Source organism: Anastrepha obliqua, chromosome 1 (assembly GCF_027943255.1).
Source record: "Anastrepha obliqua isolate idAnaObli1 chromosome 1, idAnaObli1_1.0, whole genome shotgun sequence".
Classification (NCBI taxonomy): Eukaryota; Metazoa; Arthropoda; class Insecta; order Diptera; family Tephritidae; genus Anastrepha; species Anastrepha obliqua.
Window position 1 is genome coordinate 96,696,640 of NC_072892.1, and position 19,093 is coordinate 96,715,732.

General features: G+C 33.2%; 1 protein-coding gene across 1 annotated transcript in view; it reads right to left on the minus strand.

The window, feature by feature from the left end:
- Positions 1–8,622: 8,622 nt before the first annotated feature.
- The window catches only part of LOC129253053 (homeobox protein homothorax), a 258,126-nt gene continuing 247,655 nt past the window's right edge, over positions 8,623–19,093 (minus strand). The window contains exons 7-9 of the mRNA XM_054891285.1: positions 12,454–12,512; positions 10,030–11,020; positions 8,623–9,126 (exon numbers count right to left, since the gene is read on the minus strand). Of these exons, the coding sequence (XP_054747260.1) occupies positions 10,860–11,020; positions 12,454–12,512 (220 nt within the window). The 3' untranslated portion in view covers positions 8,623–9,126; positions 10,030–10,859. The remainder of the gene's footprint in view (positions 9,127–10,029; positions 11,021–12,453; positions 12,513–19,093) is intronic.

Here is a 19,093-nt window from a genome sequence, read left to right on the forward strand (position 1 = left end):
AATTCAGTTCGAGCTGCTTGGAAAGCTTTCAATGAAATGCTAATACTAAAGTCAAAAGAAACAAATTCAATAATAATAAAAAATGCTTGAGTGAACTGCGTAGTCTTTGGTAGTGCAATATTAGGAAGTGAACATTTTTGCAACCAACAATCCTTAGCCATGTACATACATAGAATCGATTCCGGCACAAATCCTAACCTCAAACAGTGGGCACTTCGAGTAATTAAATTCAATAATCATGCAAAATACACATTTGTACATATATAAATTCCATACAAGATGGTGTAAAATTAATCACCCAATCGTAAGAGTTATAATTTTTGCAAATGGCGTTGTATCGAGTGTTTTTTAAGAGCTTGAGAACTGAAAATGATAATAAAAAGCATAAATAAAAATATTGTTGAAATGTTTTTTTTTTATTATAATCTGTTATATAATTTCATGGCATTTATTTTTTCAATATGATATCCGCCATAGGTCCGCAGCTACGAGTTACATGGTCCATACGATTGGCCCAATTTTTGATTACTTTTTTCAATAAATTTGAATACTAAACCTAAATGAGCCCATCAGCAAAAATGCGACGCAAACGATGGTCATTTGGCTCCAATTTTTGCACGAGCTGTATTTTTTTGGCATGCAAGCCAAGATCCTTACGTAAAATTCTTCACGTAGTCGAAGAACACAAGCCCACAATTCGCTATGCACCAGCAATATTCTCTTCGACGCGTAGATTTTTTTCTCTTGCTAATAGTTTTGAATCGAGAAGAGTAAAATTAGTGCGAACTCGAGCAATAAATGCACAAATTGGTTGCTCACTATGCCTATTATATTGACCGTAAAATAGACAAAGTACTCTATGAACTTCATGAATAGATTTATTTGAATCAAAGTAAACGTCCACAATTTGAAAGTGTCGCTCTTGATTCAATATGATTCGCCAAACCTTATATATATATAATTGGCGCATACACCCTTTTTGGGTGGGTGTTTGGCTGAGCTCCTCCTCCCATTTGTGGTGTGCGTCTTGTTGTTGTCACACAAATGGAGGGGCCTACAGTTTCAAGCCGACTCCGAACGGCAAATATTTCTAAGAGGAGCTTTTTCATGACAGAAATACACTCGGAGGTTTGTCATTGCCTGCCGAGGGGCGATCGCTATTGGAAAAAATGTTTTTCTTAATTTTGGTGTTTCACCGAGATTCGAACTTATGTTCGCTTTGTGAATTCCGAATGGTAGTCACGCACCAACCCATTCGGCTACGGCGGCCGCACCAAACCTTACTGAACAGAAATATCAACACAGCTTGCCATTCTCAGATGACAAACCACAGTTATCGATATCGATCCTTCCCATGCAACTAAAAACACGCGTTACGTCAATCATATTTGTCACTTGTGAACGAGGCAGCTGCAGTATACAAACAGACAAGCAATGGGGGTCCAAATTAAGATTTCCATCACTCACAATAATTTCTTTTATTTAAAAAAGTTATTCAAAAACCGAATTGAATGATTAATTTTGCGCCACTTATATTATTATATTTATTCCAGATGATTGAACAATAAAGGCTAGAACTAACTTCACGACCGTGCAATTTTGCCAGCAATATGCATTTGGCTTGACGTGAAATGTTGCTATGAACATTGATTGTCAAATGAGAAGAAACGCCCAAATTATGAGCAATGCCCCAGAAGCAATTGGCAAAATTTTTGTATTAAAATTGATTCTAAACAAACTAACACACATAAAAAAAATGTAAAGAAGATTTATTTATACTCTTTCAAACAGAAATCTTTGCTGTAGGAAAATCTGCAGAATACGCATTCGCAAAGACAGCGAGCAACTACGAAATAAATACATATATATGTATGTATGTATGTACATTGACAGTCAAGCAGTCAATTTTTTACGGAGTTTGACAGCCATTTCACATGAAACACGAACATAGTACTATGCTTAAGAAAAGAGGCCTAAAGAGAACCAGATTTGAGTGCTGATTGCAACTGGGCGTGTCTGAGAGTTATTTTCAGCTGGCAGTAATCTAATCATACTTTTTAACTGATAGCCTTTAACCTACGATTCTTTTTTTAATAATATTTCTTTAAAAATGTTTCTAATTTAAAGTGAAAAGCTGCTGAACTCACTTTTTCTAAAAACAACCATTTTAATGCAAGGAGCAAGAAAAATAAAAAAAATGTTTTATAAATGTTACTTACAGAATATCAATTGTCTGTTTTTGTTAATTTTTTGCATGAAATATGATTCTTAATGCTTAAATATCACAATAAGGCAACTACGAGCAGAGGCTATGGACCTATTTTATTTGTAACCATTTTCAACCAGTAATACGCAACTTTGATAAGTCCCAAAGAATGCAAACATCCACGTTGTGGAAATCGAATATCTTGAAGTTCTTTTAGCTTGCAATACCCGAAATCTTGTATTAAAGATGTAGCAAAGTAAGTGCTTGAAGAAAACTACTTTGAAAGATTTTTATTATTTTCTGTAAAACTTGAAAAACTGTACTTAGCAACTTTTCACTCTAAGCTAGCGAAATGCAATTTATTGTGATTCTTTAGGTAACTAATTCTTTTTAGTCTAAAGAGTTGACATTCGAGAACAGTAATGGAAATATTTTACATGGCAAGGGACAGAGATTATAGTAGAAACTTCTCGACTTCTCAAATATAATATGCTGCAAGTAAATGAAAATTTTGTAGGCGATCTGCTGCGCGAAAAAGTTAGATAATGATAAAAAACCAAGGTGATCCAGATTTTCTTAAAACAAATTAAATAATTCAAACAAATTACAACAAATTCAATAAAACAAAAATTTTACAATCCAGAAACGATAAATAGTTCTACACGTAAGAATCAGTTAATAGGCACACACCTGAAGATGGAAGAAGTTCGGCATAAGCTAGATTTATTTATCACTCATCCGAAGTTAGTTACCGTAAGTAGACCCGTATGTAAGCAATTTGTTCACCTCACCTTTGATCAGCTCACATCTCGCCTTGACTTTTGCATGTTTCTTTGTTGGTTCGTTTGCAAGTAAAAATACGTTGAATATGGCATCGGTAATAATAAATAATACAAATTCTTGGATAATATTCAATATCAAAATTTCATCATTCGCCATATTAATTAATCAAAAATTCTCACAGAAATGAAATCGAGATTGGTAGAGAATTTCGTAAAGTAAGTTAAGCAACTGTTTGATAGATAAATCTATCCGTCTATTATACGACACCCTGTTATCAAACATAATTCAATCAAAGATAATTATCCAATTTTGTTTTTAACTAACTTTTTTGCCGATTAAAAAAAATCGTTTTGAGTGATCAAAATCTGTATATGGGCCCTTACAATTTATTATGTTAAGTGGAAAAGTTGACATCCGTCAAGTGGCTGCTGCCAGTGTTGATACACATTTGTGATTATTTTATCGCATTTTCCATGACTTTGCGCAAAAGATTTCCGGTAATAATTGTTGGCATTCTTGTCGAATATTCTCCTTAAATGCTGCGATTGTATGAGGCTTGTTGGCATAATCCCTCAATTTTAAGTAGCACCAAAGCAAGAAATTGGGTATGGTTAAAACGGGCGACCTTGCCGGCCATGCCAAATCGCCAAATCCTCCACAATATCCATTGTGGTCCGTGCTGTGTGTTAAAACCACGTCTTATTAAAACCACATATGCACTAAGCCCGGTCAAGCAATTCCAACAGTAAGAAGTCATTCATCATGGTCCTATAACATTCGCCAGTAACAGGGACCTTATTGCTGATGACGCCATACTGTTATTGAAGGTAATTCAATAGAAGGTAATCATACAATTTTATTTTTGTATGACTCTTTTACTAAATAAAAAAAACAACATTTTGAGTAACGAAAATCTGTATTTATACCTTTCCTTTTTTTTAGTGGCTCCCGTCAGTGTTGATACCGGTGATAACTATTCGCGTTTCTACCAAATATTTTTCTTAAGGATTGCGATTAATTTCAGTATAAACCAGGCCATTTTTTTGGCCACGTCAAATCCCCAAAAAGTTTCCAGGAATTGAGATAAAAGGTTTAGCGTCGATTATTGAAAAAATATAATTCTAAAACTGCTACTTTAGTTTGCCGAGAGAACACCAATGCTCTTTAACATCATAAATTTACATATGTACTTGCAAGAATATCTTCAAGGTTCGTGAATGCCTTCTGGTAGCACTTAAGCATAATCTAACATTTCTTTTCGGAAAACTATGCTAAAAATGGATAGAGATAATCCGGGAAGCTCTATAATTAATTTACAAGTGAATTTCATCGAAATTTTCCAGCAACTGCATTCAAACTCACCCGGAAATGAATTACAGAACCAGCCCAAATGCTCGTTGTTACTAATCCGTTCAAATATTTTTCATTTCAAAGTGTCGAAGTGGAAATAATCGTTCGATCTGATAATATGTTGCCATTGTGGGTTTGCAGGTTTTTTGTTTGAGAGAGTTGTGAGCGATTTCCACTGTGTCTTTGTGTTTTAAATGTATTTAATTACTTTGTTTCATTCTTGTGCACGACTAGATGGGTTTGAAATAGGTTTGGGTTATGATACTATAGGGTTTTCCAAACATAGGTGTTATCTTGATATTCAAAGAAAAATGATATTTTTTAATATAAATGATCGGATGTTTATTTCATTATAAAGAGGAAGGTATGCCGTTAATAGTGGAAAATAACATCAGGCAAATGACCACTATGTCCTCAATAGCCTCACAAATTCCATTTTTGAGGTCTGGAATCGACCCTGAGCTGTTGTCGTAGACCTTCTCTTTCACGTAGCCCCAAAGAAAAAAGTCACAAGGTGTTAAATCACAAGATCTCGTTGGCCAATTGTGATCACCTCTTCGAGAGATAACACAGTCCGAAAACTTTTCCCGTAAAAGATCAATGGCTTCGTGGCAGGTAGAGCCGTATTGTTGAAAATAAACGTTGTCCGGATCAATACCATCCAATTCTGGCCATAAAAAATCGTTAATCATCTCTCGATAGCGCAATCCATTCACCAATAATACCTGTTATTATATTATATTCTTAGTTTAACAGTACAATTCTACCTAACCGAATTCGTATCACATTCCTATGGCATCTAAATTTACGTTACATCCAATAGTTACAGGTTCACTTAACGCTTCAGCGGGCACAATTTGAACTCTAACTAGTGCTGTGGCGTGAGCTGTGATGGAAAAGGAAAATCACTCCACTTTACCGATTCAAAATCAAAGAAATATACTGATCTGGCTGAAACTTGGTGTGTGTGTTCTTCCAAGAGTCAGCAGTGGCATCTCTCCAACTTTGCATGAGCTTTTCAACCGACCTTCACATAGTAATCATTTAGCCAAACCAATTAAGCCAAATAAGTGTCAATTTGAAATATTAAAAAATTAAAAAAAATTCGAAATTTGAACAAAGCCTCTGGGAAATCCATGAAAGAATCAAATCAATGCATCAAACCAAGCGAAATATTAAAAAGACTAAATAAAGTAGCGAAGCAATGAAATAAATAAAAACATAACTCAAAAGTTTTTGTGTTTCATTCAATTTTCTTTTAAATCCTTCATTTCTTTATTTCAATAATTGTTTTAATAATATAATAATAATAATTAATAATAGTGTAATTATAAGTAAATTAATTAAAATTATACATCTACATAGTTGTTTTGCATACTTGTTTCTTTAAATTTCTTAATGATTTTTCTTTTATTTCTGTGGGGAAAAACATACAATACTACATACAAAGAGAAGGGATAGCAGTTATTTAATCATAATAATAATAGTAGTAATTAAAATAATCATAATGTAGCTGTGCAATTAAAATAATTGCAAATCATTACTCAAATACACAAACATATAATCTTTTTGTGTGTCTGCATGTGTGTGTGTGTATACATATATAAACAATAAGTTCTACAAGTAAAAGAGAATTTAGCGCTTAACACAACTCAAATTTTACACATACACACAAAGAATTTAAGCAAGCATTCTTTAGTTAATAATTTTTCTTTTTTATTTGTGTGTGTTTTCAAAGAAATCTTATACAAGAGATTAAATAAAACAATTAGGTTGCAAAATAAAATAATTTTTTTTTATACAAATAATTCGTTTTTTTACATAATCATGCCTTGTGGTGGCATAAGTAGTTGACTCTCAACAAAAACACAAATGTTGTTTCCCAAATGAAATTTGAGTGGCAGGAAGAAGGAAGGACGTAGAGAAGGAGGGAGGGAGGAGATTGGTAAGCGGTATCTTATACAATTATTGAAACAAACTTATCGCGCTAGAACTAAAATTTATTTTACATAAGTAGTATTTAAGTTTATAAAGCAAGATTGTGGGTTCTCTTTCGCTCATATTTTCTCTCTCAAGTGGATGCACAAATACCAATTCTGTGTTTATTTATCGTTTTCTGTTTTTGTTTTCTTTTTTTATTGCTAATAAAATTATAACGGAATTCAACTAAAACTAATATTAAATTGTAATGTTAATTAAAATTAAATAAAACTAAAATTTCGTTTGTTGCCTTTAAAATTTAATCTTTTTATAGTACATAACTCTTTTAGTAATTAGATTTTCAAAGTTTTAACGCGCTTTACCCCAATGTGAATGGCCTTAAAATAAATATGCAAGCAGCTTCAACAAAAAAGAAGCCTGATAAGTAAACAAAAACTGAGATTTTGGTTAAGAAAAACAAAAAACAATTTTTTAAGTAAAAGGTGACTTCAATAAGGTGTGCATCATTCTCGTGTTTTCTTCTAAACCTTAGTAGACAAAAGCCTGAAATTTGCGCAACTGGGCTGGAAGTTAAAATCCCGTCGAGGTTGCATCTGTTGGACACACTCGTGATTTATGGCTTAGCTAAAAAGGAGGTTGACGCATTGCATTAAAGCCTTTTTAAGGTCTCTCAACTTTTGCAAATAAAGTTAAAAAAAAATTCTTTGCCGGAATCGCGTACTTGCCACTGCTGCCAACTTATATTTGGGAAATTTGTAACAAAAAAACAACACTGTAATAAAAAATAATTTAAAAAATTGCGCCTCTACAAATATTTCCTCTATTCAGAATTTTTTTCAATAATTATTACATTTTTATTTTTAATGCAGCAGCGCGCATATGCATGTACGCGTGTCTTTACAAGGCATTTCTTACTGAATTTTTTTTGCTATGCTTTTTTAGTTAACGTACTTGCTCACTTCCTTTTTCGTTTACCTATTTATTTACTTTGTTCTGCTCTATCGCCCTCGCTTCTAATACACGTTTTGGAACTTAACTAATTTTTATTAAATTTTAATTTTAGTTTTCATTTAATTTAAATTAATCTTGTAGGTCAGTCGCACCTATTTTTCCGCACAATTATTTATTCTACATACAAATACACTTTTTATACATAACTATACATTCATTTATTTACTTTCTCGCCTTATTTGTTTTTCATTAGATCTCATTCTACGTATTTTGCGCTGTCATATTTGAAATATGTGTGTGTGTGTGTGTGTGAGCTGTTTTTCTTTCTGCGCATTCGCAAATACATATGCAGATCTTAAGATCTGGGTTTACGCGAAAGTAAAAATAATGGTTTTCAAAATATGTTTTTTCCTGTTTTGTTTTTTGTTTTTATAAGTATTTTTATTGACGGTCGCTGAAGCTGGTGAGGGTGTGTGCATTTATCTAATTTTATAAATTTATGTGTGTTTGTTGCCTTTTTTGTAGTTGCACGGCGCACGGCGTGCTACGTGTTGCTTCCTCTTTGCATTCACAATTAACTGCGTTTTTAAATTTAGTATTTTACATATGTATGTATGTATGTATGTGATTTCAAATATGTGTATAAAGTTAGTATGCGCAAGTGATTTTGTTTTTGAAAAACATAATTATTTACTTTTTACTTCTGAATTTTTACAATGTTTGCAAAGTTTTGCAAATTTTATTCTGCAATTTTCTTTTAATTTTCGACACGCTGCTTCTTTTTTTTGCTTGCTGTGTGTTTTAACTTTATTTGCCTTTTTTTGCTACCGCAGTTTAAGCTTTGAAATAATATCATCGTTTCATTAGTGTATGCATTTATGTATTTATGTATGTACTTTAGAATTAGTAGCTACTATTTATACATATGCTATGTAAGTGTGTGTATTATTTTTACTTTTAGTCATTCATTTATTTATTTATGTACTCATTATGTATGTATATTTTTACTATTTAAACTTACTGATATTGCCACAATTTGTTAAATATTTCCATTGATTTACTCTACTTGTTTGCGTTCAAGTGCGTTTTTTTATTCAGTTTTTTTTTGTTTTCTGTTTTTGTTCTTTATTTCTATTTTGCCGTGTACTTGCTTTTAAGTCGCATTGAGTAAGGAGATCAACAACTTTCTGCGAAATACGCTCAAATTTGAACTTCGACGGATCTGCCTATGGGTAGATGGGGGTGGCTCCATGTATGAGTGTGCATGGTTTTGGTTTTTGAAAAATAGCTTTTCACACAGAAGAAGCTTAAAGATACATTTTGGACAGATAAAAAATAGGATTGAAAAAAAAACTATTCTCATTCTGCTAAATTTACAATATTTGGGTATTTGAGTTATTTAATAAATTTAAAATGTTTAGTTTAGAAATTTTTATAGTAAACAAAGCGGAAATAACATAATATGAAACAACCCTTTTTTCATTTACAACAAAGCGCAAGGTAAATATGTATGTTAATATGTTACAAAATAGCAAACGTAATTTTATTTCCTTTTTCTGCTGTAAGTTACTTTGTCTAATCTATTAAAACATATTTGATCACAAATTATATACATTTATATGTATGTACTGGGTATAGTTTACAATTTTTTTTAACATAACAATTTAAATTCATTTCTGGTTGCAGGTTTTTTTACATTTACATTTATCAAATAATTTTTCTTACATTCACTTTTTTCACAAAGTTTTACATGTAGCCAAAAGTTTTTGTTTAACTTTTTAGATTTTAATTTTGAATATTGTTTTGATCGATCACTGGTTTCCATGCTGAAATTTACGTCTTTTGACTCTATGGGTGCTTAGCGCTTTTTCGTTATCGTAAATGTAGATCGCATTCTAAAATGATAAGAAGAGATCAAAATAAATTTATAAGTGACGGTTGATATTTTTTGAATAAATTATCGAATATTAATGGATAATAGAATACATAGAAACTGGAAAATCGAATACAAAATATCGAATATAGAATATCTATTGAATATGGAATATCGAATATGGAGTACGAAATATAGAGCATTGAATAGAGAGTACGGATTATAGAATATTGGATATGGAATAGAGAATATCGAATATCGAATACAGAATTTCCAAAATGGATTATAGAATATCGGACATGGAATACAAAATATAGGATATGGATTAGAGAACACTGAATATGGGTTATACAGAATTTCGAATATAGAATATCGAATATGGAAAATTGAATATTGAACATATAATATCGCATACAGAATCTGGATTATAGAATATATAATATGGATTATAGAATGTAGATTTTAGAATTTGGATTATAGAATATCGGACATGGACATGGACAATATACAACTTTTCCTTAAAATTTGCTGTTTCGTTTACATTAGTGACGTCATGAGTCATCCAATTAAATTTTATCACAAAAACACTCAAGTTTTCAATCTCTTTGTAATTGCAGAAGCTTACTCAGTTCGACTCTATGAGTAGATGTAATTGTAAATATTAATTGTTAAAAATTGTAAATATTAAAAGTGGATATTTCAATGCAAATTAATTTCTTATTAATATATTTTTATAATTTAAAATTTAAAAGCTTCTATTGCAATAAAATTTTGTAATAAACAAGTTTTTACTTCATTCAATTTGAAATTGAAAAATCTCGGGATTACTTAAACAATATCCCGTAATCCAGAGAATCCAATTTTCCGCTAGTATTGGCATCCCTAGTAAGTAGGTATATATTGAAAAAACCCCTTAAATACTCACATTTACAGCATTATGTTCAAAACCAAAACACTGGAGTGTGCAAAGTTGTCAAATGTCTCATTTAGTTCGATGACTTATTTTTTTTCAGAAGTTTTGGTAGTTTTTACATGAATACATCTTTTCAACTAAATTATTTTTGGTACGCTTAAAATCCAATTACGTATATGAGGCGTTAGGCGTTAGTAAAGCAAAAATATAGTTTCAAGTGTTGGTAGGGCTGATATACAATACATATTTATTTATGTATATGTATGTGTGTGTGTAAATGCTTGCCGCAGAAATACGTTATGAAGAGTGATGATTCTGTAGAATAAGTCGAATTTGAAATAGCAGCCGAAGTTCTGTAAGATGAGTGAATCTGTTGTTCTTTTTCGGGACGAGGGGGTTATGGTGGTTTTGTCAGCACTAATGCAGCAATAAAAGATAGTTCCGCACACGGTGATGTTGCTTACAGCTGTCCATGCCTTGAGAGTTTTTAGGTGATCTCTTTCAGCACCCGTTTTTCTGACGTTATCTCCTTTCATTAGGGTATTTGAGTGCTGGTTTTTTTAATACAGTTTTGAAATTTTCTTCTATGTTTCTTTTTTTTTCAGATATTATTTTGGTGCTGTTGTGTGCATTTTATCTGCTTGCTGCTTTATTTATTTGTTTTATTTTTTTTTTTTTTAATTTATATAATTGTTGTTTTGCTATGTTGATAGGTTTGGTGTAGACACCACTGCTGCTGCTGCCACTGCTGCTGCTGCCATAGCTGCTGTTGCTGTCGCCACCTCTAATGTTGATTGCCCATGACTTTGACTATAGTCCTGACTCTCAACTGCATCGGTTAATTACAAATGCTGGCCATAATACTCGGCGGGAGGGTAGTGGGGATAGCCTTGATGGAAACCGGGATCACCCGGTGGACGATGCATCATATGCGCTTGACTGTCCATCATATAACCCATGGCGTCATGGCCGTACGGCGATGGACCCGGGTGTGGGGTGTAGACTGGAATTAGTGAATAAAAAAAATAAAGAAATTTTAATTAAATTATTAAACTCATTTTCTAAATAAATCATACAATTAATTAAAACAGCGTTTAAACTAAGAAGTCCTTGAACATCACTGATCTAATACCAACCTCAACATGCGGCGTAACATTGCAGCAACTACTCGTATTTAGGTCAACATACTGTCACAGTGGATGACCATCAAGCAGGAGCTTATAAATTCTCATTTCTGGTGGCAATAAGGAAGCGTGCCACTGTTTTTACAATCAATGAGTCAGCTCCGACTGCAGTTACCACAGGCACTGCATTGGGGCACGTCTTGCAATGCAGAATAAAGTGATTGCCAGCAGAATGCAGCTTCAGCATCATAAAATATATGCTTTATAGCTACAGCGTATGTGAAGGCTAGTCACTAAGGATGCGCTTACCCACGGCTGCTAAGGATGTAACCCAAATCTAATGTAATTTCGAGACATAAAAGTCCAGCATGCTTTTCGCGTGTCTGCTTTTTTCTTTTGCCTGATTTACAGAATGTTTTTTTGCAAACACTGCATCTGCGCCATTTCACGTTTGATACTCGTATTTTCCAAGTAAGTGTTTTGCCACTCGACAAAACAATGCACTATCGCATGGAAAATGTGTGCACGTATGAGTTTGCACGAGTATGTAACTAAGGCGTTTCTCATTTCGCTTCCTTATTTATACATTTCCTTAGCTTTCAGCTCGGCGCACTGTCATTAATCAAGTACTCAAATGTTGTAATATAAATGTGAAAGTGAGCGCCTTTTCCACTTTCGAAACTGGCAAGCAACTCAGTTAATTTATGTCGGCATAAAGCCGTATGCGAGGAAGTGAAAGGAATAAAACAAGTGGTAAGACAGCAGTTTTGGCTATTAAGTGACAGTAGTTGCAACAATCAGTTACACGTTGTACGTCAGTCTTGCTTCAAATGATGCAAGTAGAGAGAGAATCAAGGAGGAGTTTACAATTCTGATTTATTTTAATTTTCTTAAAAAACTTCGCGTTTCCTAGAAGATTTTGTTTTGGTAAAAATTTCTTAATTAGAGCCATAATTAGTTCGCGAAAAATTTATGGAGCTATCAAATGAGAATAAAAAAATTTCTAATTAAATTAATTTTTCAAAATAAAACTTTATAAATTAAAAAAAGAATTGAATTAAAAATTTTTAAAATTAGTATGAAATCAAGTGATTTTCGAATTGAACTTCGTCATTTTCGCAGGCATTTAATTTAATAACATAATAAATATTTTATTTACGGAATTTCGCAACTGTTTAGTGTTTTGTGGTCTATTTTCATATATTTTAAAAAACTTTAATAAATGCTTCTGCTATTCTTAGGTTCACATAACACGAAGTTTTTTAAAGAAATTTTTGTAAAGTGTTTTTGTCAATAAACCGGTTTTACTTACCTGCACGATTCGATTGGTCGATCATTGGCTGCACAATTCTTCGCCTCGCATTGATAAACCTGCAATTGAGGATGAAAGAAAATTAATAAATAATATAACTTAAAAAGTTTTAAAAATTTTTATGTACGCCTAAGATTTTCGGTAAAAAGAGAATCGTCAGAAGTAAAAAAGTAAAAGAATGACGATATATTTATAATATCGTGTGTTTTTAGCTGCATGAGAACTATCGTTATTGATAACTATGGCTTGTCAGCTGAGAATGGCAGATTGTGTTAATAATTCTGTTCTGTAACGTTTAGCAAATCATCATGAAGTGCTCAACGCAGAACAACACTTCCAAATTGTGGGAATTTACTTTAAAAGACCAAAAATCTGTTTACAGTACGAAGTGTTGAAGAATACGTCCAACTGTTGATTCGTCGTCATTCTAACTTGTTGGCCTTTTACCTTCGACTATGTGGAGAGTTTTACGTAACGATGTTGGCTTACGGGCCTATAAAATACAGCTCGTGCAAAAATTGAAGCCAACTGACCATCGTTTGCGTCGCATTTTTGCTGATTGGGCTCATTTAGGTTTATTATTCAGATTTATGGGAAAAAGGCGTCAGCATTTGGACTGACATATGCTCAAAAAATAAATGAAATTATTTACCCGAATATAATTTAAAAAAATCATTTCTTTGTATTATCACTTTAAGTTCTCAAACTTTTATAAAAACGCCCGACGTATAATTTTTTCAACGAAATTCTCTAAGCAAGAGCTCATTCGCATAACAATTTTTGTAAAAAACTTATTTTAAATTTTTTTAATGGATGCTTATTAATAAAATAAATTTACTACGTTTTTTATATTTATATAGAAACATTTTAATTCCATCTAATTTATAAATATTTTAATATTCAATTATTTTATAGAAGAAATTTTTTCAATCATTCGGACTGAGTAATTTCTACGTTGTTATTTTGCTCAGAAATAATAACCTTTTCCAACAGTGGTTACCGAACTCAAGCAAATGCTAGTAAATATGAAAGAGGATGTCTGCCAGATGAATTTTGGCTAGTACTACGTAGTCCGAAGACGAATCTCTCTTCAGCAAGACAATGCGAACTCTCATATATCGGCTCGAACAAGAGAGTTTTTGAGTACTTAAAAAATCAAATTAATGGGTTATCCGCCTAATAGCCCTGATTTTAGGCCTAATGATTCCCGAACAGCAAAGTTTTATCGAAACATGGCAATGAAGCTTTGCAGCTTGTCAATATCGATAATGTTTCAATGGCTGCCGACATATAAAATTTAGATATTACATATCCAAGAATGAAACAAACTGCAATATAATAATAACAGCTTAAACACAATGTCCATCAAACACACAGTGGAAACACAATTCTCGCAAGCCAAAAATCTGCAAATTCTGGGCGGAAACATATCATTAGAGGGTTTCTATTGGAAAATTTGTTAAGAGGGAAATTTCAGTCACATATTTTCCGTTTTAACTTTTTTTTAATTGAATACTGAGCTAGGGAGTTTTTTATTTTTGTTTTCCTTGTTCACTCCTCTCGGCAATATAGGGCCTCGACAAAACTCAGTCTTGCGTTAGTTTTCTTACTCTATTTTGATTTCTAACAGGGTAGGTGATTAGCCTGCCGCTACCAGTCCTAAGTAGTGGGATTGCGACCTGTCGTTGCTTAGGAACAACGCCTTCTTACTGCTAGGAGAGCCATCTGTGTTTAACATTTTTCTGGCAGAAGGATCGCACAGATGGTTGAGGACTTGCGGTAAGTTCTTGCGGTTGAGGAATGATTTTTTTTGGTTTTTTGTTTTTTTGCTTTGGTGTATTAAGGACCTATAGCAGAATTTGATGACAGAAATTTTTTTGGTAAATTTTAACAAGGGAAATATTCTCTGATGCCAGTGTCTTTGACACTTTCTCGGAAAGAAGAGACAATTTTCGTCGTTGTTTTTTTCCATAGAGCTGCTTAACGCTTCATGTTATCTAAAATGCAAGGTTCATATAATTTTCTATGCCAATTTATGGTAAATTGTGATTTGTGATTATAAGAATTGTGCAAAAGAGTGAAAACGTTGAGCCTTTCAAAAAATTAGACGTACCCACTGAACGTTCAAATTGCTGATACACGAGTTTTGTTAATCTCTTTTACCAGAACCTGTTGGCGGAACCTTGATATTTTTGGTATTTTACAGTGTTATTTTTAGTGGAAAAAATACAGCACTCTTTTTTATTTTTGCTAGCAATGCTTATAAAACGAAGACATTAACTTAAAAAGCATTATGTAAATACTATCCTCTTATTTATTGATTTATTTTATTTATTTCTATATATATTTGTAAATGTTTTTTAGTTTTTCTTACATATTGAAATATGTTTTTGTGACACTTGGATCACTTAGGTACATATGTTTCACTTATTGACTTTGCTTCCTGTATACATATACATACATATGTGCATACTAACGCCGTTTTTGCACCACCCACTCATACGCTTGCTTTTGAAAATAGCGCACCACAAATGCAATTCAGTTTTTCTAAATTAGCGAAAAAATTCAAAGCCTAACGTAATAATTCAGCCTTCTTCCTGTCTGTTAGCTTGCCGGTCCGCCTACCCTGCCCGGCCACGAACTGTAAACTGCTACCACCACAACTACAGAGTTGGTGAATTGACGCAACAAATTATAAAAACAAAAATAATTACTTTAAAGTTATGGCGGTGTTTTACAACTAAATTGGCAATCGTTTGCACGAAAAAACAACAACAACCAAAGCGATAACAAAAACACAGCCAAAGTACAAATAAAGCCGACTTTGATGAAATATTGCATTGTGAGAATTTATTAAAATTAAAAAGTGCGGCAGCTTGAAAATCCCAACAAGCACAAATACAAATGCATATAGAAAAACGCAGCTTTGTATGTACAAAACAGTCGCCACGCATTATTTTATAAATTATTTATGAAATCCGCACAATCCACGCAATTCACAAGCCAAATCAGCGGAATGATTGCAAAGCTGATCAGTTGTTGTTACCGCTGCGTTGGTTTAGGCTTTGGCTTAAAGGCTGGGAATGGGTTAAGAGCGCTCGTAAAGCAACGTAGAGAAATCCGCTACAGTTTTATTTTTTCCTTTTCATATTCCTTCGTTTTTCCTTTAGCAACAATAGAGTTATACACATTAATACGTGTTTGCTTGTATATGTGACATTTTTTTGTAGGTAGCCGTAGCCATCAACGCCGCTGAAGCAGAGGAGCGGCGGCAGCAGCAGAGGAAAAAAACGTTTGTTATGATTATTGGTAATAAATACAGGAAGAAATAATAAGGTACGCTATAAGTATGGCAAAACGAGCATTGCTTATTATTAAACAACAACAACAGCAAGAACAAAGCAAATATATTCCTCCAATGATGATGTGAATGCCGGTAAAGAAAAAACAACAACCAGCAGATTATACGTAAAATCATGATAAAAGCGAAAATGCCGCCAATTCTGATTATTTGCTGGGGACACTCGCCAAAGGCCCGACTGGCCGACCAACAAACACACACAAGCCGACAGGTTGCAAGAACACTAACTGACTTACAACCCAGCGAATGCACAAATCTGAAAAAAAAAGTGTGAGTAAGGCTTGGAGAGACACACATTTGGCACACACACACACATGCAACAGAGTACACCCATAGAAGTAGAAGGCTTTTTATGCAATCGTATATGTTTTGGTTGTGGTTTCCCCAAAAGGCTGTAGACCCAAGCAGATGCATACAAAAAACTATCTGCTCAGGATACTTGCTGAAAAAACGCAAACAAAAAGCAAACTAAGTTGACCACTAGATTGAGTGTATGGTCAACTTTGGCATGTTGAAATGGCTGACTGACAGACCGACTGATGCACTGTCTCACACGGCTGGTGCATAACTGTTATTTATCGACCACAAATACTGATTTCTTGGCAACCACAGGCTTTTTCGCATTATTCCGGGACACCCAAAACGACTGCAGAAAAATGGGGGAAAAACTTAACAAAAAATAAAAAAAAAATAAAATAAAAATAGTAAAAGCTACCGAAATCTGAAAAAAAATTACTCCAGCGGCTTTGCAAATGTTGCTACTCAAAAAACATCTAGAATAACTACGCTCCAGAGCTGCCTGCCAGACAAGCAATGGACAATTGCAGTGGACTTGCTTAGCAATTTTGTTTTTATTTTATTTTATTTTTTTCTCCCTTGTGAAATTTTGACATTTTTTGGCAGCCAACAAATCGAGGTTAATGCACTTATGCGATTTTGATGCGCTCACTTTTGCGGCAGGGCGCTTCTACAGCGCAGCGAAAATGCCCTTTTAAATGTGTTGTGTTTTCTAATGGAGATTTTCATTTTTTTGCTTGCTACATAAAGCGACGCGTTGCCAAAAACCGCTTCGGGATTAACTGCTCGTAGTTTTTAAACTCGTTTTTTACGATGTTTTAGCTTAAAAGTGAATTTGATGCAACGCCTATGAATCGTTTATCAGAACTAAAGAGAATTTGAGTGCACACTACACTTGGAATTTGGAAATAATGTAAGCGCAGCAAAAGTAAAAGCAAATGCAGTTACACGCATATCGTGCATGCATATATACGTATGTATATATATAGAAAGAATTTTTTAAAAAGCAAAAAACAATTTTTTAAATCCCTTCGACGGCTAGGCGCTTGCTTTAGTGCGATTGTAAAATTCAAATGGTAGAAGAGATTTATTTTGTATAAATGAAAAAAGTGAACATTTATCGTATCTTGAAATGTTAATTTTTTATGGATATTTTCGAAAAACTTTTTTCTCGCGCATTTACCAAATTGTATGAAACAAAGTGGATTAAGTGTAGGATATTTAATCTTTCTACATACAAGGTGGTGCAAAATAAATCACCCTATGCAAATGGTGTCGTACGTTTGTTTATTATTCGCTACTAAATTTGTATCACCTAAATACTTCATCGCTGAAGATAGATTAGCTTCAATTATGTAAAAGAGGGTATGAAATATTGAATGGTTGCCTAGATACGAGTATAGGGGCTCTAAATTTTAATTCTTCTTTGAATTCTAAGTCAAATAGTTATCCATCTAAAAAACCAACCAAACCAATATTCTCTATAATTTTTTTTTTATTTCCCTAAATTTAAGTTGAATAAGGGAAAAAATAATAACGTGGTCCATCTAGAGTTTGTGATTTAATTGTGTTTACTTTCGTCAATAACCCAGAAACACAATTTCAATCAAATGACCTCCATGACTAGCCTTACAATCAGATTACTCTGTAATTCCATTTTTTGGTACATTTTTGCGGGTTTTGACATTTATTTCACTAAGGAAGTTTTCGATTTCAGGTTTCAATTCTTGAACCGCCTCTGGATGGTTGGCGCAGCATTGGCGCTTATAATCATATTCAACCAGACTCTAAGTAAGTTAGAGCATATTTTGCTTAAAAATGTACTTTATCTAATTCATATATATATATATATATATATAATTGGCGCGTACACCCTTTCTGGGTGTTTGGCCGAGCTCCTCCTCCTACTTGTGGTGTGCGTCTTGATGTTGTTCCACAAATGGAGGGACCTACAGTTTCAAGCCGACTCCGAACGGCAGATATTTTTATGAGGAGCTTTTTCATGGCAGAAATACACTCGGAGGTATGCCATTGCCTGCCGAGGGGCGACCGCTATTAGAAAAATGTTTTTATTAATTTTGCTTTCGCGGAGATTAAAACCAACGTTCTCTCTGTGAATTCCGAATGGTAATCACGCACCAACCCATTCGGCTACGGCGGACGCCTAATTCATACTCCAGTTAAAATTGGCTTTTTCGCTTAGAGATCGTTAGATCGAAGAAAAATATCCACTAAAGCAGCTATTCAACCAGGCAAATCAAACGAAATCTCAATTTTTATGTATGTGCGCAGCGTTTAAATTGTGTTTGCTTTGATTTCGATTGTGAGTTTAGATTTCTTTTGGAAAACGAATGAATGTGTACTATTTTGAAGAAGTTAGGTGCCTCGGCACCTATTATAAATGATTCACGATTATTAAGAATGCCAAAGATATTTAAATAATATTAAAAATATTTCAGTCTTCTAAAATTTATTTATGCTCATATATGGACAGTTTGCATAGCAGTGCTGAATTTGTTTTTAAAGGAAGTTGAAATCCCCACTTTTAGTATATGTTAAAAAAAAATGCTTAAATAAAAAATATATACATTTAAAAAAAAAAAATAAAGAAAAAGAAAAATCCCGCACTTAAGGATTAATTGTTCCGTATGAGATTATAGACGCTTGAAGTGTTATAACATTTTCTTTATGATTTTAACAAAACAGTTTATACAAAAGTTTTAATGCATTTTATGGTGCTTGAGATTGATGAAAAAAATTATATACTCGGGGCGTACAGCGCTCGGTAACCCAACTGTGTAAAAACGACTTCGGAACTCAAAAAGGCAAAACAACGACATATAGAACTCTTCAAGCTTGAAATAATGCCCTACCTCTTTTAAAAATCGTATAACAAAAATTCAAGTTACTATAAAAAAACCATTTCGGTGGTTTTTAGAAGGGTCCAGAAACAGTTTTTTTTATGGTGCTGAAATCCCTTTA